Below are 23,003 nucleotides of genomic sequence, written 5' to 3'. Positions count from 1 at the left end.
GGTACAACCCAAACAACGCCAGTCGACCCACAGCAGCAAGCGTCGACATACAGCTCCTGACCAGCCACCACTACACTACGCGGACTTGGAAGATCAACCAGCCGGACGAGCCAGCAACATACTGCCGTATCCAGAGACCTTCCGAACATAGCCGAACAACGAGCCAGCAACACACTGCCGCATCCAGAAACCTGAACATAGCTGAATGCCGAGCCAGCGACACTCTACCATATCCAGAGACCGCTGAACGACATACTTTTGCCCACAAATACCATACCTTTGTACAACCATAGGCAAACAATAAAACTTTATAAAACTAGCACAACAGTGTTTCGTTAGGCCGGGATACGGTCAACACATTGTACCCCGCCTACATTGGTGACCCCGACGTGATCTACGCAACCTTCTGATCATTCAACAGCGCGGTCAACACACATGTACCCCGCCTACATTGGTACTACCCCGACGTGATCTACGCAACCTTCTGATCATTCAACAGCGCTGACAACACTTACCTACCCCGCCTACATTGGTGACCCCATCTTAGAACTACGCAGCCTTCATAGCAGTCAACAGCGCAGTCAACACGGCAGCCCACAGTGCAGCCTCCACAACAACCAACAGCCGCCACGACAGCAGTCAACAGCGCAGTCAACATAGCAGCCCACAGCGCAGCCTACATAGCAGCCCACAGCGCAGCCTACATAGCAGCCCACATCGCAGCCTACATAGCAGCCCACATCGCAGCCTACATAGCAGCCCACAGCGCAGCCTACATAGCAGCCCACAGCGCAGCCTACAAAGCAGCCAACAAACGCCACGACAAGGCAACAGCCAGAAGCCTTCACGCAACCGCAAGCTTCGAGCAACCACAAGCTTCACGCAACCGCAAGCTTCATGCAACCGCAGACTTCACGCAACCGCAGCCTTCAACGCAGTCTACAACGCAACCCACAACGCAGACTTCAAACGCAGTCCGCTACATGTTCCTACAACTAGTGACCATGTCAAAGAACTCCGCAGCTTTCGCCACAACGAGACGCAACCCGGAGACAACAACCAAATGGATCCACTACTGTTGATCCGCCAGCACCGCTCATCACACCTTCGATGAGTCATCACCTCGATGAGCCCATGCAGGACGCCGCAACCTGCACAACAGCACCGTCCAGACCGACACAAACCTTCACTACCATTGTAACGACCGAAACAGTAACATGGTGTGAAAGTACATATGGACCAGCTACCAACACAACCCGCTGTTGAGTCAACCCACTCCAGCACAACCGGCGAAACAAATTGCCACTGAGCCAACTAGCTCCAACACAACACAGCCGCTGTCGAGACAACTAACTCCAGCACAACCAGCAAAACGCCTGCACAACAACACCGTCCAGACCACCAACCTTGACTATCAACGTAGCCTAGACAGAATAAGCAACATGGTAGAAAAGAACAACTCGGACTGGTACGCAAAACGAGACCCGCTGTCGAGACAACCGACTCCAGCACAACCAACGAAGACCAGCACTCAACGCACTTCGCTAACCAACAGTCTCCACACAAATCCCGCTGTCGAGACAACTAACTCCAGCACAACCAACGAAGACCAGCACTCAACGCACTTCGTCAACCAACGTTCTTCACGCAAGACCCGCTGCCGAGACAACTAACTCCAGCACAACCAACGAAGACCAGCACTCAACGCACTTCGTCAACCAACGTTCTTCACGCAAGATCCGCTGTCGAGACAACTAACTCCAGCACAACCAACGAAGACCAGCACTCAAGGCACTTCGTCAACCAACGTTCTTCACGCAAGATCCGCTGTCGAGACAACTAACTCCAGCACAACCAACGAAGACCAGCACTCAACGCACTTCGTCAACCAACGTTCTTCACGCAAGATCCGCTGTCGAGACAACTAACTCCAGCACAACCAACGAAGACCAGCACTCAAGGCACTTCGTCAACCAACGTTCTTCACGCAAGATCCGCTGTCGAGACAACTAACTCCAGCACAACCAACGAAGACCAGCACTCAACGCACTTCGTCAACCAACGTTCTTCACGCAAGATCCGCTGTCGAGACAACTAACTCCAGCACAACCAACGAAGACCAGCACTCAACGCACTTCGTCAACCAACGTTCTTCACGCAAGACCCGCTGCCGAGACAACTAACTCCAGCACAACCAGCAAAACAGTCACGCGAATGACTCCACGCAGAACACAGCAGCCTGCACAACAGCACCATCCAAGCCATCACAAACCTTCACTGCCAACGCAGCTCGCCCAAAATAAGCAACCTGGTAGAGAACAAGACTTGGACCGGCATGCAACACAAGACCCGCTGTCGAGACAACTTTCTCCAGCACAACCGGACAAACAACGACGCCATCGAGTCAATAGACTCCAACACATCAAGATTCCCACAAAATCACACACATCGCTAACACTCACCGGAGAGCCATGTAGGAATCTCGTCGTCGTCATCGTCATCGAAACCTTCGAGAATATTCCGCAACAACAAAATACATCGAGCGGAACAGCATCAAGCATTCCAGAAAATACTACGCCTCGACGAAAGCAAATTCCTCTTGTACGCATCAACAACTAAAAGCTCGTACGACCACTTTCATCAAGCATTCCAGAAAATACTACGCCTCGACGAAAGCAAATTCCTTTCGTACGCATCAACAACTAAATGCTCGTACGCATCAACAACCACTTCCATCAATCGTTCCAGAAAATTCTACGCCTCGACAAAAGTGCATTCCTTTCTTACGCATCAACAAACCACCACCATCGGTCAGGCGATTCCAGAAACACTATAAAAGGAGGTACAACCCAAACAACGCCAGTCGACCCACAGCAGCAAGCGTCGACATACAGCTCCTGACCAGCCACCACTACACTACGCGGACTTGGAAGATCAACCAGCCGGACGAGCCAGCAACACACTGCCGTATCCAGAGACCTTCCGAACATAGCCGAACAACGAGCCAGCAACACACTGCCGCATCCAGAGACCTTCTGAACATAGCTGAATGCCGAGCCAGCGACACTCTACTATGGGAACTAGTCTTATTGTGAAGGTCTTCTTCACCACCAGTCCGCCATGTATTGTAGACAGATTCGTCTGTGTTCGGTATTAATACAACTATATGTTGAATGTGGTATTTATTTGGTAGTAACACGTATACACAAGTATGGTTAATTGTTGGTAAAAGTATGTCGTTCAGCGGTCTCTGGATATGGTAGAGTGTCGCTGGCTCGGCATTCAGCTATGTTCAGAAGGTCTCTGGATGCGGCAGTGTGTTGCTGGCTCGTTGTTCGGCTATGTTCGGAAGGTCTCTGGATACGGCAGTGTGTTGCTGGCTCGTCCGGCTGGTTGATCTTCCAAGTCCGCGTAGTGTAGTGGTGGCTGGTCAGGAGCTGTATGTTGACTGGTCTGCTGCTGTGTGTCGACGCTTGCTGCTGTGGGTCGACTGGCGTTGTTTGGGTTGTACCTCCTTTTATAGTGTTTCTGGAATCGCCTGACCGATGGTGGTGGTTTGTTGATGCGTAAAAAGGAATGCACTTTTGTCGAGGCGTAGAATTTTCTGGAACGCTTGATGGAAGTGGTTATTGATGCGTGCGAGCATTTAGTTGTTGATGCGTACAAGAGGAATGCACTTTTGTCGAGGCGTAGTATTTTCTGGAATGCTTGGCGCTGTTCCGCTCGATGTATTTTGTTGTTGCGGAATATTCTCGAAGGTTTCGATGACGATGACGACGACGAGATTCCTACATGGCTCTCCGGTGAGTGTTAGCGATGTGTGTGATTTTGTGGGAATCTTGATGTGTTGAAGTCTATTGACTCGATGGCGTCGTTGTTTGTCCGGTTGTGCTGGAGAAAGTTGTCTCAACAGCGGGTCTTGTGTTGCATGCCGGTCCAAGTCTTGTTCTCTACCAGGTTGCTTATTTTGGGCGAGCTGCGTTGGTAGTGAAGGTTTGTGATGGCTTGGATGGTGCTGTTGTGCAGGCTGTTGTGTTCTGCGTGGAGTCATTCGCGTGACTGTTTTGCTGGTTGTGCTGGAGTTAGTTGTCTCGGCAGCGGGTCTTGCGTGAAGAACGTTGGTTGACGAAGTGCGTTGAGTGCTGGTCTTCGTTGGTTGTGCTGGAGTTAGTTGTCTCGGCAGCGGGTCTTGCGTGAAGAACGTTGTTTGACGAAGTGCGTTGAGTGCTGGTCTTCGTTGGTTGTGCTGGAGTTAGTTGTCTCGACAGCGGATCTTGCGTGAAGAACGTTGGTTGACGAAGTGCGTTGAGTGCTGGTCTTCGTTGGTTGTGCTGGAGTTAGTTGTCTCGGCAGCGGGTCTTGCGTGAAGAACGTTGGTTGACGAAGTGCGTTGAGTGCTGGTCTTCGTTGGTTGTGCTGGAGTTAGTTGTCTCGACAGCGGATCTTGCGTGAAGAACGTTGGTTGACGAAGTGCGTTGAGTGCTGGTCTTCGTTGGTTGTGCTGGAGTTAGTTGTCTCGACAGCGGATCTTGCGTGAAGAACGTTGGTTGACGAAGTGCGTTGAGTGCTGGTCTTCGTTGGTTGTGCTGGAGTTAGTTGTCTCGACAGCGGATCTTGCGTGAAGAACGTTGGTTGACGAAGTGCGTTGAGTGCTGGTCTTCGTTGGTTGTGCTGGAGTTAGTTGTCTCGACAGCGGATCTTGCGTGAAGAACGTTGGTTGACGAAGTGCGTTGAGTGCTGGTCTTCGTTGGTTGTGCTGGAGTTATTTGTCTCGACAGCGGATCTTGCGTGAAGAACGTTGGTTGACGAAGTGCGTTGAGTGCTGGTCTTCGTTGGTTGTGCTGGAGTTAGTTGTCTCGACAGCGGATCTTGCGTGAAGAACGTTGGTTGACGAAGTGCGTTGAGTGCTGGTCTTCGTTGGTTGTGCTGGAGTTATTTGTCTCGACAGCGGATCTTGCGTGAAGAACGTTGGTTGACGAAGTGCGTTGAGTGCTGGTCTTCGTTGGTTGTGCTGGAGTTAGTTGTCTCGACAGCGGGTCTTGCGTGAAGAACGTTGGTTGACGAAGTGCGTTGAGTGCTGGTCTTCGTTGGTTGTGCTGGAGTTAGTTGTCTCGACAGCGGATCTTGCGTGAAGAAGTCTGCGTTGAGGGTTGCGTTGTAGACTGCGTTGAAGGCTGCGGTTGCGTGAAGTCTGCGGTTGCTATGTAGGCTGCGATGTGGGCTGCGATGTGGGCTGCTATGTAGGCTGCGATGTAGGCTGCTATGTAGGCTGCGATGTGGGCTGCTATGTAGGCTGCGATGTGGGCTGCTATGTAGGCTGCGATGTGGGCTGCTATGAAGGCTGCGATGTGGGCTGCTATGTAGGCTGCGATGTGGGCTGCTATGTAGGCTGCGATGTGGGCTGCTATGTAGGCTGCGATGTGGGCTGCTATGTAGGCTGCGATGTGGGCTGCTATGAAGGCTGCGTGGTTCTTAGTCGGGGGTCACCAGTTATGGTGAGGTTGGAAGTTGACTGCGCTGTGGGCTGCTTTGTTGACTGCTTTGAAGGCTGCGTGGCTCTTAGTCGGGGGTCACCAGGTATGGTGAGGTTGGAAGTTGACTGCGCTGTGGGCTGCTTTGTTGACTGCTTTGAAGGCTGCGTGGCTCTTAGTCGGGGGTCACCAGGTATGGTGAGGTTGGAAGTTGACTGCGCTGTGGGCTGCTTTGTTGACTGCTTTGAAGGCTGCGTGGCTCTTAGTCGGGGGTCACCAGGTATGGTGAGGTTGGAAGTTGACTGCGCTGTGGGCTGCTTTGTTGACTGCTTTGAAGGCTGCGTGGCTCTTAGTCGGGGGTCACCAGGTATGGGAACTAGTCTTATTGTGAAGGTCTTCTTCACCACCAGTCCGCCATGTATTGTAGACAGATTTGTCTGTGTTCGGTATTAATACAACTATATGTTGAATGTGGTATTTATTTGGTAGTAACACGTATACACAAGTATGGTTAATTGTTGGTAAAAGTATGTCGTTCAGCGGTCTCTGGATATGGTAGAGTGTCGCTGGCTCGGCATTCAGCTATGTTCAGAAGGTCTCTGGATGCGGCAGTGTGTTGCTGGCTCGTTGTTCGGCTATGTTCGGAAGGTCTCTGGATACGGCAGTGTGTTGCTGGCTCGTCCGGCTGGTTGATCTTCCAAGTCCGCGTAGTGTAGTGGTGGCTGGTCAGGAGCTGTATGTTGACTGGTCTGCTGCTGTGTGTCGACGCTTGCTGCTGTGGGTCGACTGGCGTTGTTTGGGTTGTACCTCCTTTTATAGTGTTTCTGGAATCGCCTGACCGATGGTGGTGGTTTGTTGATGCGTAAAAAGGAATGCACTTTTGTCGAGGCGTAGAATTTTCTGGAACGCTTGATGGAAGTGGTTATTGATGCGTGCGAGCATTTAGTTGTTGATGCGTACAAGAGGAATGCACTTTTGTCGAGGCGTAGTATTTTCTGGAATGCTTGGCGCTGTTCCGCTCGATGTATTTTGTTGTTGCGGAATATTCTCGAAGGTTTCGATGACGATGACGACGACGAGATTCCTACACTACCATATCCAGAGACCGCTGAACGACATATTTTTGCCCACAAATACCATACCTTTGTACAACCATAGGCAAACAATAAAACTTTATAAAACTAGCACAACAGTGTTTCGTTAGGCCGGGATACGGTCAACACATTGTACCCCGCCTACAGGTATAGGCTAAAATAGCACCCAATTTAATTAACCAGACTCAACCACCTCCAAACGGTCCATACCCGTTAACCACCCACTAACACACTAACCCCGACAGTATCCCACAGATGATGCACTAATTTTGCTTAGTGTTCCAGATCGACAAACACCCCACAAGCGAGCAGCCGCCAGCCCGCACCACAAACATCACCGAGAGTCCGATCCCATACAACACGTTCGATGGATAGGTTAAGGGAGTGGCACTCCCTATAAACTATCGTTAAAACGCAGCCACAAAGAAGAAGAAGAAGAAGCCAGACCCCAATGAGCCTCAGGAGTTCAGCAAGTCCACTCCTCCGAAGTCGAGAAACTGGCTCCTTCACCGTACATAAGGTAATACATACTTGTATACTGAATAATAAATGAACTTCTTTCTAACACAAATATGTTTCTTATGTGCTGGGACACGGAAATTGTCATTATTATATGTAGTATGTGGTTATTTAAAAATAAAGCAGTGATGTGCGGTTAATCTGGTGTAATTTAGCTAGACTGCCTCGTTTTACAAAGAAAGGGTCTTCAGACTGTATTGGTTGAAGGGAGGGGAGGGGGGGGGGGGTTGGGGTAAAATTCCAGGGCCTAGACTGCCCAAGGGCCCCGAGTCGGGACTGATCAATATTGATATTTTATATTATTCTTAATAAAAATACATACATTTATTTAATGATAAATGTTTATTATTTTTTGATCTGCGCATTCTTTGTGTTCATGTGAAATCGTACCTGTTATATCGGTTCGGTGATTATTGGTCACAAAGCGCTAAAAAGTTACTAAAATCTCTATAACGGAACATCTGGCAGCCGAAAAGTCCATCATACTAACGATAACTATCATACTAACGAGAACTCGAGTGCCAAATATTCCATATTCCCGATTTTCATGGCGAAAATTGTCTTTTGGGTGACCGTAATGTGACTAATATACCAATTGCCGTTATATCATACTTTCTTATTCAATTATTTAAAAAAAATAACAACTAACATATAGGTATTTTTCTTACAGTTCTTATAGATTATTCACATATTAAAAATATATCAAGAATGTTTTTAGTTTGTCATAGGGCCCAAAATTTTTTTCAGTACCAGGGGTTTTATAGATCGACTTTATTGACCTTTAGAACGGTTTTAATAATAATAATGTACCATTGGGAAAGACGTGCGGTTTTAACTATAGCTCACACATGTTTTCATTTGTACTTTTGTGCCTTTTGCTTTTTTATTAAAATTAAATTATTGTGATTCGTGGTGAAATTTCTCGGCAGAAAATTGTTTCAGGCCTAACTAATGCAGTTTTCGGTAATTGGATTATTAGTCACATTGCGGTGGACACAAAGACAATTTTTGCTATGAAAACCGCGAATACGGAATATTTGGCACTCGAGTTTTCGTTAGTATGATGAACTTTTCGAATGCCAGATGTTCCGTTATAGAGATTTTAGTGACTTTTGTGACCAATGATCACCGAACCGCAGTTTTGGCATCTCTCGTTTAGTCGAAATTGTGCATGAAAATCAGTAATGGACGTAGTAGCGGTCGTTTGGGCGAAAAGTCCGTAGTGGACGCGTGTCGTGAGCAGGTTAGGTGCGGCGCTTGCGGTCTGGATCGTGACCCGGTGGTCGGTGGTGCAGCTGGTGCAGTTGCTGGTGCTGGTGCTGGTGCAGACACCATGTCGGTGTCCAAGTTCGACCTGACGAGCCGAACGGGCCAATACCTCGACCGCCATCTCGTCTTCCCTCTGTTGGAGTTCCTCGCCGCCAAGGAGGTAACGTTAACGTAACGCCCATTACGTGCGTTCATTCAACATTCTCATTCTACAAATCTTACAATCGATTCATTCATACTCCCATCCGGTATGACACCCCAAAATGTCATAGCAGTGGTAATGGCGTCCCTACCCATATTGATTGATTATTTCTTGATATTTATACCATTTATTAAATCATGCGTTTTCAAACATTCATTTTCATTTTATTATGAATTATTATTTATATTTTAATAGTTTCACCCGTAGAAAAATTGACGATTTTCAACTTGTGGTTAGTTGGCCCTTATGGCGACACGTCACACGTTTCTATTAAATTGCAACTAAATGAGTGCCTGTTCACTTTTCTAATACTTTCGTTCAAAGCAGTTTAACCGTTTGCCCGCGGCCGTCTTCTATGGAAGCTTTGGGCGACAAGTCTGTAGCGCGGCTGTCTTCCATAAAATTTCTGAACTTTGCACGGGATTTGACGCTTATATGCGCCTATTTCAACTGTTTTAAGGTTCAAAATTGGTTGAATATATTACTGAGTTGAATGCCATCTATTCAATTTGCTTAAAATGAATATATACCAGTCAAAAATTAGTTGTTTGTGGAACCATACTGAAACCTCGTCTATGTGACGTCACGTCTTCATACAATTATGAAGAATGATTATTTGAAAATTGATCCAAAACTACGAGATGTTTTATGTATTTTATTGTTTATTAAAATAATACTTTATGTGTTAATTAACATATCTGGTTACTTGAGTAAATATTAAAATCTGTATTTAAGGTCGAAAACTCGATTGCCAAATTCGCGAAAAAGGTGGCCGCGTACAGGGCTTGTTCGCTATATTTATTGCCGCAGGCAAAGGGTTAAAAGGTACTTAAAAAAGCATCGAGTACACATGAAACACGCTTCGTTACATGAATTGCCTCTAGGGGTCGTTAAGAGTTTTAGCAAAGTGACAGTACGCAACCAGTGATTAACGCCACATCGAACGTTAATCGCATTTCCCAAATAATTTTATTATACATACCTATGTAAATAGAGAGTTGCTACTTCAGACCCACTTCTCATCCGGAGATTATAATAAAAAAAAATTATTTATATTTTATTTTATATTCATATAAATTATTTTTAATAATAAAATCACTTCGAAATTATAAAATATAATTATTATGTACGGTGAAAACATTACAGGAATTTTTTTTTATCGACGGGCAATTCAAGCGATTTGATGAAAGGAATGATATTTATAGGAAGGCAGATATCATAAAACAATTTATCAGCAACTAATTTTGCAGCATATAAAATATCTTGCTATTTCAAATTTTCGTTCTTAAGATTCATTACTGAAAAATATTTGAATAGGCTGTTTTCAAAAAAATAAAATTCTACCAAGTAATCAATAGCCTTTATGTATACCTTCTTCATTTCAGTAACACATTTTCGTACTCAAGAAATGCGCCATAGACCTCTTTAGTTCTTCTTATACGCTTTGCATACAAGTTATGAATATCTAATATTATTTATTTTTGTAATTTCGTGAGAGATTTACTACACACCCGGAGAGATAACACTCAAACCCGAACCCCGGATACAACTAGCTGAAACCCAGAGACTCTGGGTCAAAGCCATAGGGGTAACAACCCTATGTACATATGTCTATTAGTTTCACATACATATGATCTGGTGGAAGCCAGTATTGTCTTATTGCAGAGAGAATTTCTTCAATTGGATCTCGATTTCGTATTATATACCATCACATAAACTCTGCAAAATGACTTTCCATGTGTTGATGAGCCATATCACGATGTTTTATCATAATTATACTGTAATTTTTTGTTGCTCAGTTTAATTGGATATCGTTAAATTCAAAATTCAATGAGTCAGTTTGGATTTAAGTAGGAGAGTTCTTTTCTGTTTTAAATTGTGGTCTAGCTGTTTTGGTTTGGTGACCAGCACTGGCGTATATTTCAGATTTACGAAAAACCAATAATCAATACTCTTAACTTGAAAGATTCAATCCACTCTCTTAAATGCACACAAAGCAAATGTATAGTCAAAATATAGTGTGGTTGTATTTCATTTCACAGTAGTGTGAGTCCATAATCAATTACACTGTGTTAATCAGAATATAAACCCTATTTTTTTAATCTCTGAAACGAAATTTCAGTATACAATATGTAAGATCGCACAATTAAAATGTTTTGTAGCTGTTCATAATTTGTTTTACTTTTTTTTTCAACAGATCTATGATCAGCATGAGTTATTACAAGCCAAATTGGATATCCTAAGCAAAACCAACATGATTGATTATGTCATTGACATTAGAAAGATGTTGTACCCAGATGATGAAGTGCCAGAGGTATGTTATGTTACTTCTATCAATAATTCGAAAATAGTTGTTAAGTTTTGAAAATGATTCTTCAACTTAGTTTTGTTTTAATTGACTTTCATTTTTTTGTATATTTATTTATAGGCGATCAAGAATCGAAGAAACCTTGTACTGTCTCAGTTGCAAGAATTGCAAGATGCGGTTGAGCCCGTGCTGAAATTGATGCAGCACGATGATGTCATGAAAACGATGGAAACCATGCGTGACTCAAAAATGCTCATAAACTATTTAACCACGAACAAAGAATTTGAGGTATTGAATCAGCATTTTAATATTTAAATACTTCAGATATAAATACATATGTAGTTCACTTATTCCTTGCAAAAATACTGCTTGTCTCAATATGATGTACGTGATTCTTTTCAGTTTAAAATTGAGATGATCGACAGCATGTACAGATTGGCTAAATATCGTTACGAATGTGGAAATTACTGTGAATCTGCCAGTTACCTGTATTTTTGTCAACTGGTTATGCCTCCATCTGATAAGGTAATGTTTCTATTGATAATGCTTTTTTATAATTGAAAGTCATTTTTTTACATTCAACAAATAAGTATATATTTATGGTTTAGTCCATTTCTTCAACAACAATTTTTGAGAACAAAACAAGTAAAAAAAAATTAATAGATACATAGAATGAAATAAAATTTTACTTATCCACCTACATCTGTTGTTAGGTCTTACTTCAGTGTTCATCATGATTGCAATCTATTAGCTTGTCGTTGACCTGATGAAAGAAGTGAATTATTTTTCAAACTAAATTAAGTATCTTAATTTAATTAAATGTCAAATAACCTTTCCACAAATATGACAAAGTATTGGGCTTTCACTCAAGTTTTTCAGTATCGTATTTTGATCATGGGTTGACACATAGCCGCAATTTTTGCACATAAGTGCAATGAATACTTGTTTTATTGCTTTGGAACTTTCATTTTTACTAACTTCTACGTCATCAGTTTGTGTGTTACAGTTTGGCATTCTAAAATGTTTAAATGTAAAAAATAATTACTAACGGGTTATTTGAAATATATATATATATATATATATATATATATATATATATATATATATATATATATATATATATATATATATATATATTTGTATATATATGCAATGTATTATAATGTGCAGAATATTTTTACATGTGAGCGTTTACTCCTATGTAATGACAATTTTTGCAAGTGAAAAAATCTTGGGATGCAATCAATACTTTTTGTATTCCAGGACACTCATTGGACCAATGCATGAAAGCTTTCTTAAATAAATCAAATGTTATATTACAATAGATGCATTTATATCCATCTTCATGTTTGTGAATCTTTTGATGTTTTAATAATTTTTTAAGACTCGTCAAAGTAGTTGGACAAAATTCGCACACATAATTTGTATTCTTAAGTTTCTTCATTTTTTTGTCTCCATTTGCCATATTATTGACCACGTTTGTGTTTCGAAATTTAAACAATTTATAATACTCTTCATTGTACAACAGCATGTCCAAATTTTTCCGGTTTATTTTGATATTTTTGTTCAAGTTGTTTATTTTTTTCAAGTAATAATTCCAAAAGTTATACATGTCATCCGATTCTGCATTCGGTTTTGTGTTTGTCCATATTTTATTTTCTTCTTGCGAACACATTTGATTAGACTCTATATTTTCTCTCAAAATGCTGCATAGTTGATCAATGCCCTTAGGTTTTCCCTTAAATGTATCTGAAACATGAAATTATATTTTTTTCATTTGAAAAAGAATGTATGAAGTATTAGTAGAATAGTCGAGAAATAAGCAGACTTTTATTCGGAGGTAAATAGCTGTTTGAAAACTGAATCTTCAAAATATATATGTTGCAGTCCAAGTGTATATATCATACTAATTTGTTTATACACAAACCGATCTGATCAGTAATAGTGTATACAAAATAACAAATTGACAAACGAACTATTCATGCACAAACAATTAGGCATATGTTTTTAGTATTCTCAATCGGTTGTCCCATCCTCTGTATATATGTGTATGCTTACCCTGGGTTGCAATATTTTTGATAAAAGCGGAAACGGGAGTTCTGGCTACGTTGTAATGTGGTTTTCCTTTTTTAAATACTGGCGTTTTGACATCTTAAAGGTTAAAAGTTTTAGTTAAGAGGGCTGTACACCCAAAACCTTAATTTTGTTGCCGTTCCTTTCTTCGATATATATATCGAGTGAATGCGACAGTTGCGCTTCGACCAGATAATACGTATTTTAAATCGACAAAATCGAGGTTTCGTATTCTCCAATTTTCTCCTCCGAAACTGGACCAGTTTTTAAAAAGATTTCATCATCGGTATGAGAAATATATTTTCTATGCAACTGTGCGCGTATTTTTTTTAAAATCGACCGTTAAATAAGCACGCTGGACTCTTCGTGGGTGTAAAAAAGAGGCGATTTTATAGATGTCTCCTAGCTCCTATAAAAAATAACTAATCAAAAAAATAAAACGATAGATGGCATCCCAATGGAGGATATCCATAGAATATTAAAAAATAATTTCTCTAGTGCCATAATTGAGGAAGGGAGAAGTGTAATACGTTTGTATGGACAAGGTGCTGGTGTTCAGCCCTCTTAACAGCTAAAAGTTTCATGCGACACCTGTTGAGTCTATTTGAAGATAGCTTTTGACTGTTAGCACTTAACCTCAAACCAATAGTTCGTGTATGAAACTAGTATTATATGTTCACGAACGAACTTGAGTGAACACTTGGACCGTAATATATGTATGTATATAAAGTAAAATTTTGCTTAATCGATGAAAACACACCCATATTGTATGCAGATTGCATAAAAGCGTCACATACTCCTTGTTGATTGTCCTCCATTTCTGTCAATATAATGTGCGATGAATCGTCTACTATGATTGTTTCCATGGTTGTAATGCACTGATTTATGTTTAAAATCAAAGCATCCGCATCCGTTGTAGTGTCGATCAGTAACTTGCTGATGTCTTTTTTATTTGGCTTGAGATAACCTGTTTTACATGGGGTTCGATATATGACGTTGTCTATCTCTTCAGTTCCGTTTTTACTTGTGTGTACGCCTTGGTCTTTAGCATTGCGTTGAAATAGAATTTCCATGGAGACAGTCTCCTCTCCTTCCTCAATTTTGTTTATAATCAACCTGGAGAGCATTTTTACTCACTGGCTTTCAGAACGCACTGAATGACAGTTGGCAACACTGTCTTTGGTCTACATATTTTGTTTTGCCAACTGTATTCGTTTGTTTTAAATCTAAAATTGTTATTTTAAATATTTCAGAACTATTTGCCTGTTTTGTGGGGTAAATTGGCGTCTGAAATTCTGGTTCAGAATTGGGATGGAGCTTTGGAGGATCTGAACAAATTGCGGGAGTTCATCGATAACAATCAATTCTCCAATAATGTGCAAGTTTTGCAACAGAGAACGTGGCTCGTGCATTGGAGTCTATTTGTGTACTTCAATCACATCAAAGGAAGAGATCTTATCATTGATGTATTCCTTCACAAACCACTGTAATTTAATTTTTCATCTGAATATTAGGATCTTGGCGAGTTTTATGTTTTTGACTTTCACTGCTTATTTTATTTTAACAAATAGATACTTGAATGCGATCCAGACTATGTGTCCTCACATTCTTCGCTATCTTGCTACCGCAGTCATTATAAATCGTTCCAGAAGAAACGCACTGAAGGAATTAGTAAAGGTTATTCAGCAAGAATCTTATACGTACAGGTTAGATTTAAAAAAAAAATCGTATTATAAAATTAGGTTTGAAATTCATGTAAAATTAATTTTTAATATTTTTTTTTTTTCAGGGATCCTATTACGGAGTTTATCGAACACTTGTATGTGAATTTCGATTTTGATGGTGCCCGACAAAAATTGCACGAGTGTCAGACTGTTCTATTGAGCGATTTCTTCTTGATTGCCTGTATAGATGAATTTGTTGAAAATGCTCGTCTTATGATTTTCGAAACGTTTTGCAGAATTCACCAGTGTATCAGTATAGGGTGAGTATATCAATGTTCTTCATTTACGAACACAAATTATTATTCTAGTGAATGAATAATCAATAAATGTGTTGATTTTATTGTGTAGAATGTTGGCTGAGAAGTTGAACATGGACCCGGAAGATGCTGAACGCTGGATCGTGAATTTGATAAGAAACGCTCGTTTGGATGCCAAAATAGATTCGAAATTGGGCCATGTGGTAATGGGTACCCAACCAATGTCTCCATATCAACAACTCATCGAAAAAATCAACTCTTTATCTGTCCGATCGGAAGCTCTTACTTCACTGGTTGAAAGAAAACATAAAGCGAAGACCCAAGATGTACTTTATTTTGTCTTACATAGATAATAAGATTATACAATTATATCTAATGCCGAATTCATTTCTTTTTAGATACGATGGGGAGCTCAAGAATTTTAAATTAAGAAATACAATATAAATTCAGCTGTGTATGTGTATTTTTATTTATATAAATAAATTTTGGGCACTTATTTAAAAATATTTTATTTCATACCTTGCATAGTCCTTATCATTACTCAGTTGTTCGATTAAAAACAAAGAAACAAAAATAATTCCCCAAATGATTCTAGCATTTTCCATATGCGACTCGAGTATAAGTACAGATCATTAATTAGAAACGATGCAGTCTATAGAAAATATTTTATGTAGTGATTCAATTCAATTGCTTCAACTTCATGTGTATTACAGTTCCGAAAAATATTTTTTTTTATTTGTTAATAACATCACAGCACTAGTCCAGTGTTTCAAAAAGTAGTGCACAAATAATAAAATTGAGTCACTATGCACATATTTTGCTTAACGTTACATCAAAAATACTTATTAAATCTAAAAAGTACTTAAAACTATAAACGAACTACATGTTCATATAAATTCAATATGTTAGTACATATTACATACTAGGTTGTTTAATGTTTATTTGGTAAAAACAAAAAATTCAAAGGTTTCAATAATTCAACATTTCAGCTGGGATATCAGACCCCAAATAACCGTTGAGTGATATGATATATTGAATAGCATTAGACCATAACGAATCTAAAACCAATACATGAGGGTTGCCTATAATAATCAAAAGAAATTGGGCTCTGGTAAAGGCTACATTCATTCTTTTAGGATGCCCAATGAAACCTACTAATTTTTCAATATCATGTTGTTGGCAATCTTCATTGGATCTTACTGTGGATAAAATAATAACTTTTCTTTCTTGACCCTGAAATTCTTCAACGGTGCCGACTTTAGGGACAGCGATTCCCATATCGTTCACCAAAGCTCTTATGTGCTTTACCTGAAAATAAAAAAAATACATTTCAAAGATGGAACACGAAAAGGGTCGAAAACTAAATGTCGAGACTCGTCATATTATACCTGCTGAGTGTACGGTGTGACTATTCCAATGTCATCAGAAGCAACTTTATGTTTATATAGTTTACACAGATACAACATAACCATAGAAGCTTCTTCTGGGTTGAACCAAGAGGGATCTTCATAGCCTCTGTAAGTGTTGCCTCTGACACCATGAAAGAAAATTCCAGGATATTTACTTTCATCCATATCGAAAACACTAGCAAGATTATTGATTTGTGATTTTATTTTGTCGTTCATATGAAGCGTGGAGACTATACCCGAGTCATAAAAGTATTTGTTACTGAACTGTATTATATTTGGTAATGAACGATAATTATATTTTAGTTTTGTAACAAGCCGTGGATCATATCCTCCGTTTTCACGTCCATGGCCGATGTAATCTTTTTTATATGGAAAACAAGCAAGTAGACGTTCCAGGAAAGATAGATTCAAGCCCAATTTCTTAGCAGCATCTGAGATAACCACTGGTCCCAATTGCATAGGGTCTCCCGCTAAAATGATTTGTCCACTATTTTTATTGATGAATGCCAATGGTATCATGATTTCTGGTTCGGTAGCTTGTCCTGCTTCGTCCACCAAAATATGTGTAAAATGTCCTGCAGGAAAACCCATTTTGACTAATGAACCGAGACATACACAAGTTCCTATGGTTATACGGTGCCGGCCGATAAACGATTTGCTACATTCAAAACGAATGCCATCAGAGGTGCGAAATTTCGATTGATTTGAATTCTCCAAGCTTACATTCAGGGTTGCACAGAAAGGTTTCAGATGGTCTGGCAAACCACCACCAGCTATATGCGACATGGAAACCAATCTAATCAAAAATCCTGGATGAAATTTACCACACTTGATCAATCTTTCACATAATGAATTTGCAGCACTATTCGATGGAGTTGCTATCAATAGCCTAGAATTCGGTAGCAGAGTTACTATTTGTAAAATGACTTCAATCAAGGTCATTGTTTTTCCAGTACCAGGAGGACCAAAAATTACGTATGGCAATGGTCTAGTTATACCACAAAGAATATTCCGGACAGCATTTTTTTGCACTTCGTTCAGTGATTTGTTAAACCAAATGATTTTTCTCATCTTTAACGCACTGTTTGCATTTAAATCTGAACTAACTTTCACCATATCAGACTTTTTTTCATTTCCTTTTGATTCATTTGTTTCATTATTCGATTCTTCAATTTCTAACTGATTTTGATTGATAATCATTTTATCTGGAAATAAAATTTGTGGTCCCAAATGGGTGGCCGCTAAATCAATTGCAAAATGACACTTTTGAAAAGCAGATCTCGAGAAAAAGAATTCTATACACACATCTTCACCATTGTACTTCTTATGAAAATCAGCTGAAAATTTAATAAGTATACAATCGCTTTGTATTTTGTGAATAAAACCTTCGTAATCATACATATTTATATTCCACGGGTTTTTTACTCTCACACTGTCTCCAACAAGTAAGCATGGTCTTTTTTCATGAAGATTTTCAATATACAAACGAAAAAATTCACCGACTGTAGTCATGAAAACGTTGTCAGAATTGTACATTTTATACCGAATGGTATATTGTATTTCATCAATAAACAATAACGTATGAAATTTCAAATTGTAGTTGTTTATGCTTATAAAAGGTGGCAGCGATAGTTTATTTTCAAATTCTATAAGATGTTTGGCGTCTTGTTGTGAACAGCCTGAATATTCTAAATACGCCTCCCAAAGTTTAATCGGTATGCTGTAGATTGGTGTTCGAACTTTAATGAACGGTGGAGGCTTGCAAGGTCGAACTCCCGGAATGAAATTCGTTTTTTTCTTATACCTCATATTATCTATAATTATATCCAACTTAGATTCGTATTTTAAAGAATTGGCTGTCTGTGCATTTTTTGCCCATCTAGGATCGATAACTTTCATGTTAAATTGGCGAGTTAAATCAAAGCCTTGACATTTAAATACAATTAACTCTTTAGAAACACCCAAAAACCTAGCAACACATTTGAATTCTATTCGTATTTGGCCTTTGGGTGGAATGATAATGTAACTATTACAATCATGTAAAATTTCAATTTGTGAACTATTTTTATCCGATTTATGTTGTATGCCATACATAAATTGAGTGGAATCTTTAGTGTTAGAAATTTCTACGTCTATTTTATTTTCATCGCCAATTTTCATATCGCCAAAGTCAAGTTTAGTTGATATAATTATTCCATTCTTGTTTTCGTTATATACAACTGGTGTTGTAATTTTTCTAGTATTCTTTCGATAGGAAGTTTTAACGACAATTGATAGTGCCCGCCAAGATAATTTTCCTTGGTCGCTTTCTATAGCGTCAACAATTACCTATTGAAAAATTTTTTTTTAAATTCATAGATCCTTTATGTATATATACTAAAATTTATTTGTAAGAATTACCTCATCACCGATTTTTAAATTATAGCTCGCATTACATGATAAAATATTAAACAAGATACGATTATCAACAATACCCCATCCATTATCCTTTTCCAGTTTGGTAATTTTACCTTCAACAATTTCACTTCGGAGACAGGCGAGAGTAGTAACCTCAAGAATCTTAAAGAGAAATCAAGAAACTACATAACTCATAAAAAATAAATAAAGATTTGATTGTAATGAATTTGATTAATTGTATTGTATTTTGCATATGTACAACTTACTTCACCAATGTCATTTCCGAATAAAACATTTTTTTCTTGTTGGACTTTTCCGCATATTTCAACCCAATCTCCGACCATGGGAAGAAAATTTGAAACGACATGATCCAAATTAAATTTTACATTGTTCGGCTCTATTGTAACATTCCTTCCTTCTCGTTTAATGACTTTACCAACCAGAACTCTATCCACAATATCAAAGTATTCTTGTTCGGATCCATGAGGTAAAAATTCTTTATTTCCATTTTCACTAGAGTCCCAAAATGTTTCTAATACTGAGAGGATTCTAGACACTTTTGGTGGCTCATCTTCATTTAATTGAAATATTAAATAATTAACCACGTCATTTACTTTCAATTGGAGATGGTTAGAATTTTCCAAAGAGAACTTCAACCTGCCATCAATGATGCCACTGCTATCAGTTAATCTAGTAATTTTGCCTGAAATTAAATTTAATATTTACTATCAATCAAATATATACATCAAATATATAAATTAATCAATTTAGATTTTTTAAATATATAGTATTTTATAAATTTTTCTAGTAACTAAATAAAATAATTCATCATCCATCGGATGACATAAACACGTGCGAAATGTAACTGTTATGAATTACATTTTCTAAATTAAATAGCATAAATGAAGATCGTGGAAGGATTAGCTTTCACCCACCCGAGCAACGCCGGTTAGTCATTTACATATATGTATATACACGGAGTCGAACTTTTCAGCTTTGCTCAGGTGGGTGAACATTGAATGGGTTGTTTTTATTTGACAAAAAGTATGATCTGAGACACACCATACCATACCAAATTTGGTGGTTCTCAATATTGAAAACTGTAGATTTTCAAAATGGATAAACATAAACGTTCATGTTTATAAAAATATACGATATAACAGTTTAGATAATAAATAAAAGTATTTTTACCTGTGCATTTTATGCAATTGGTTTTTAAAAGTGTGGAATCTGGATCAATGGTACTCATACAATTCTTTTCTTTTTCATGAGCACTAATGTATTCATCTAAGATTTCGTCGTCTGTTTTTAGTGGCTCTTTATAAGTAAGTTTGAACCATACGAACCCAGCCAATTCGCTAATAAAAGTTAAAGCCATTTTGTTTTGAAAATTCAAACAAATATAAAACTAAAAAGATCCGTTATTCTCAAATTGCCACGCTGTGCTATTTAAATAATCCAATTCTTTTCGCAATGATTGCATTCTTTTTTGGTGAGTTTCTTTTTGAGACTGTTTTAAGGACTGCTCGATTTTGTGTTCAAACTTTATGTGGTTTAATACTTGATCATTTATAGTGGATGTTCGTGCATCCAAAACCTATAATAAAAAAATACATTTTTAATGAACTGAACAACAGATGAGCATATAAACTTAAGTATTAATATGTACACGTATTTCTTAGTCGAAAAATTCAGTAATTTAGCTTATATAAAAAAGTGTCACCGATGTTGATTAAAACATAATAACCATATATGTATTTTATGTAGGCTGGAGCATTTCAAGTGGAGTAAAAAAACAACCTACTCCAACTCTTTTATAATAATTAGCAGTATGTGTTAAAAATTTTATTGAAGTAAATCCACAAATGAATTTAAATTTAATAATTTCTTTATAAAAATCATGATTTTAAATTACATTATAAATAAAATCGTTGAATTGCAGGTATTTTGATGTTTGGAGGCCAAAACCGATTGTTTCCTCTGTCTCATACTTCTTTTAATTTTCATTTTTCGCATTGATTTATTCGTATATGAAATTCATATACATACACTATGAATCGGTGACCGTCACCGCATTGAAAAGTCGAAAATGTTCGTTACCATGAATACATATGAAAAGCGGGTAGTACATATATATCAGTGGCGTGCGGTAAAACAGTTGTACAGCCTCACTTAATTTGCGCGAGCAGGATACAAGAGGAACAGGATTTTCCTCCCGTATCCTGCCCACGCACATTAAGCAAGGCTGTACGACAAAAAGAGAGGTCTTTTCACCGCATGCCACTGATATATATTATATGGGTCTACCTCACGGTCCCGAATGTGAAACGCCGGAAAACGCAAATATCGGAAGGCAAAGATCGAAAATCGAAAGATCTCAAGTCGAAAGATCAAAAAAAAAGGGTGCATGGTAAACGGTACATACTCACTTAATTTGCGCGAGCAGGATACAACAGGAACAGGCTTTTCCTCCCGTATTATTGTGCGCGCGCAGAATACGGGAGGAAAAGCCTGTTCCTCTTGTTCCTGTTGTACCCTGCTTGCGCAAATTAAGTGAGTATGTACCGTTTACCATGCACCATTTTTTTTTGATCTTTCGACTTAAGATCTTTCGATTTTCGATCTTTGCCGTCCGATATTTGTGTTTTCTGTAATTTAACATTCTGGCTCATCACCCATATTATATATACATAGTACCGTTTACCATGCATACATTCTTTTTGATCTTTGGACTTAAGATCTTTGTATTTTCAATCTTTGCTTTGCGATATTTGCTTTTTTGATCTTTCGACCTTTCGATGCCGTGATGTACTCACTATGAATGTACTAATAAACATTTCTATATCAATAATTCAGTAAATTGGGTTTACATGTAAATCTTTAATGATTTTTTTAATTACTTTTTATATTTTGAAAATTGCTATTATTTTTACAATTAATAATTTTAAGCGTTGTCAAGACGGCCAAAACCAAAAATCGTTCAAATTGGACTGAATCATAAAATAAAGTCAGAGTTGGAGCCAGTAAATGTTGATCCGACTCTGCAGCCCTGTATTTAATTTAATTTAATAATTAATAAAAAAGTGCTCGAAATTTTGTACTAAAAAAAAGAAGCGTAATAGCTGTTGCAATTATACATTTGTTTAATAGAAGGAAGTGAAAGGGATATAAAACCTTTAGAAAGGATATGATAAATCGCATTATGTACGTATAAAGGTCTTTTCATACCTATCCAGCACGACCCGAATCCTGCAAGTACGGACAGTATTCTTTAGTACATTCTATATGGACGCGCATGAATGCGTAAATGTGCATGCGCGAATGGAGTACGAATACGTCCATATACATAATGTACCAAAGAATACTATCCGCACTTGCAGGACACCTGCAGGATAGGTATGAACAGACCTTTATGCATTTAACCAGTCACTCAAGTCACTTGTCCACTTTTCACATATAAAAGAACACCCAATGAATTCGATACGTAAAAGATTAAAGAAGATTATTGTGGTGAATTTGTTACAAGAAAAACGGGCTGTAAAGATAACATAAGGTATTGTCGGTATATAGAAAATGAGAGTAAAGTAATAAAAAAAGTGGTACGATTACTTCTGTATCGACATTGGGTGTTGTGGAAGGTGGTGTCGGTTTATTAGTACCAGAACTCATCCCTCAGCTACCTCACTTCACCCTCGACACGATTCGAGAATTTTCTGTCAACCAACGACGATGGCGCGCGCAGCTAACTCCACACACATTCGGCCATAACAACTTTTATATCAATCAACACAATTCAATACGACAATATTGATTCGGTGATTACTAGTCAAGTGTGAACCGGTCACAGGACAACCGGTCGCTCTAGATCGGTCACACGCGATCACCCGTCACACTAATACTGGTCTAAACTTTTGTGACTAATTTTCGGGTGTGACCAGTTTTCTCATGACCACTTTTAGAGTGTGACCAGTTTTAGTATGACGGATGATCACTTGTGACCGATCAAGAGTGACCGGTTGTCCTGTGACTAGTTCACATATGACTAGTAGTCCGTTTACCGACAATATTATGCCTCCTCTTTATTTTGGCCGAGTTTCGAGTCGCGGCAAAAAAATATGTGGATTCGGTCTGAGTGTGCATGTGCACTATGGTAAACGGATTATTTCGCACATTGTAATAGCGCACACGATAATCGTTGCCATGAAAATCGCGAATACGGAATATTTGGAACTAGAATTTTCGTTAGTATGATAGTCGGCGGGGGTAAAACTCGATGTGTG

The 23,003-nt window shown here is 38.9% G+C and overlaps 4 protein-coding genes across 6 annotated transcripts in view; 1 reads left to right on the top strand and 3 right to left on the bottom strand.

Annotated features, from left to right (window-relative positions):
* Positions 1–3,072: 3,072 nt before the first annotated feature.
* The window catches only part of LOC143917210 (uncharacterized), a 40,469-nt gene continuing 20,538 nt past the window's right edge, over positions 3,073–23,003 (bottom strand). Inside the window, exons 2-3 of the mRNA XM_077438689.1 lie at positions 6,379–6,555; positions 3,073–3,707 (exon numbers count right to left, since the gene is read on the bottom strand). Of these exons, the coding sequence (XP_077294815.1) occupies positions 3,340–3,707; positions 6,379–6,555 (545 nt within the window). The 3' untranslated portion in view covers positions 3,073–3,339. The remainder of the gene's footprint in view (positions 3,708–6,378; positions 6,556–23,003) is intronic.
* Positions 8,095–15,417, top strand: eIF3e (eukaryotic translation initiation factor 3 subunit e). The gene is made up of 9 exons (XM_077438202.1): positions 8,095–8,513; positions 10,753–10,869; positions 10,984–11,151; positions 11,266–11,388; positions 14,190–14,422; positions 14,508–14,642; positions 14,726–14,920; positions 15,009–15,243; positions 15,316–15,417. Exons 1-9 carry the CDS (start codon positions 8,256–8,258, stop codon positions 15,340–15,342), a joined length of 1,491 nt encoding a protein of 496 aa, XP_077294328.1. The 5' UTR covers positions 8,095–8,255; the 3' UTR covers positions 15,343–15,417.
* On the bottom strand, positions 11,438–14,210 carry LOC143916918 (uncharacterized). The gene is made up of 4 exons (XM_077438203.1): positions 13,697–14,210; positions 12,045–12,612; positions 11,695–11,878; positions 11,438–11,626 (listed from the first exon to the last, which is right to left on the bottom strand). The coding sequence occupies exons 1-4, from the start codon at positions 14,061–14,063 to the stop codon at positions 11,585–11,587; spliced, it is 1,161 nt and encodes a 386-aa protein (XP_077294329.1). The 5' UTR covers positions 14,064–14,210; the 3' UTR covers positions 11,438–11,584.
* armi (probable RNA helicase armitage) lies at positions 15,231–22,628 on the bottom strand. 3 transcript variants are annotated; one of them, XM_077438200.1, is made up of 6 exons: positions 22,383–22,628; positions 19,915–20,320; positions 18,990–19,426; positions 18,727–18,885; positions 16,306–18,654; positions 15,231–16,225 (listed from the first exon to the last, which is right to left on the bottom strand). In XM_077438200.1, the coding sequence occupies exons 2-6, from the start codon at positions 20,099–20,101 to the stop codon at positions 15,887–15,889; spliced, it is 3,471 nt and encodes a 1,156-aa protein (XP_077294326.1). In that variant the 5' UTR covers positions 20,102–20,320; positions 22,383–22,628; the 3' UTR covers positions 15,231–15,886. The 3 variants fall into 3 exon arrangements, with proteins under 3 accessions (XP_077294326.1, XP_077294325.1, XP_077294327.1); XM_077438199.1 differs by having other exon boundaries at positions 22,333–22,623; XM_077438201.1 differs by having other exon boundaries at positions 22,404–22,623.

The sequence above is a fragment of the Arctopsyche grandis genome, chromosome 9 (genome assembly GCF_051622035.1).
Source record: "Arctopsyche grandis isolate Sample6627 chromosome 9, ASM5162203v2, whole genome shotgun sequence".
NCBI lineage: Eukaryota > Metazoa > Arthropoda > Insecta > Trichoptera > Hydropsychidae > Arctopsyche > Arctopsyche grandis.
The sequence above is the reverse complement of the archived record's forward strand: the minus strand, read 5'-3'. Positions and strand labels throughout refer to the sequence as shown.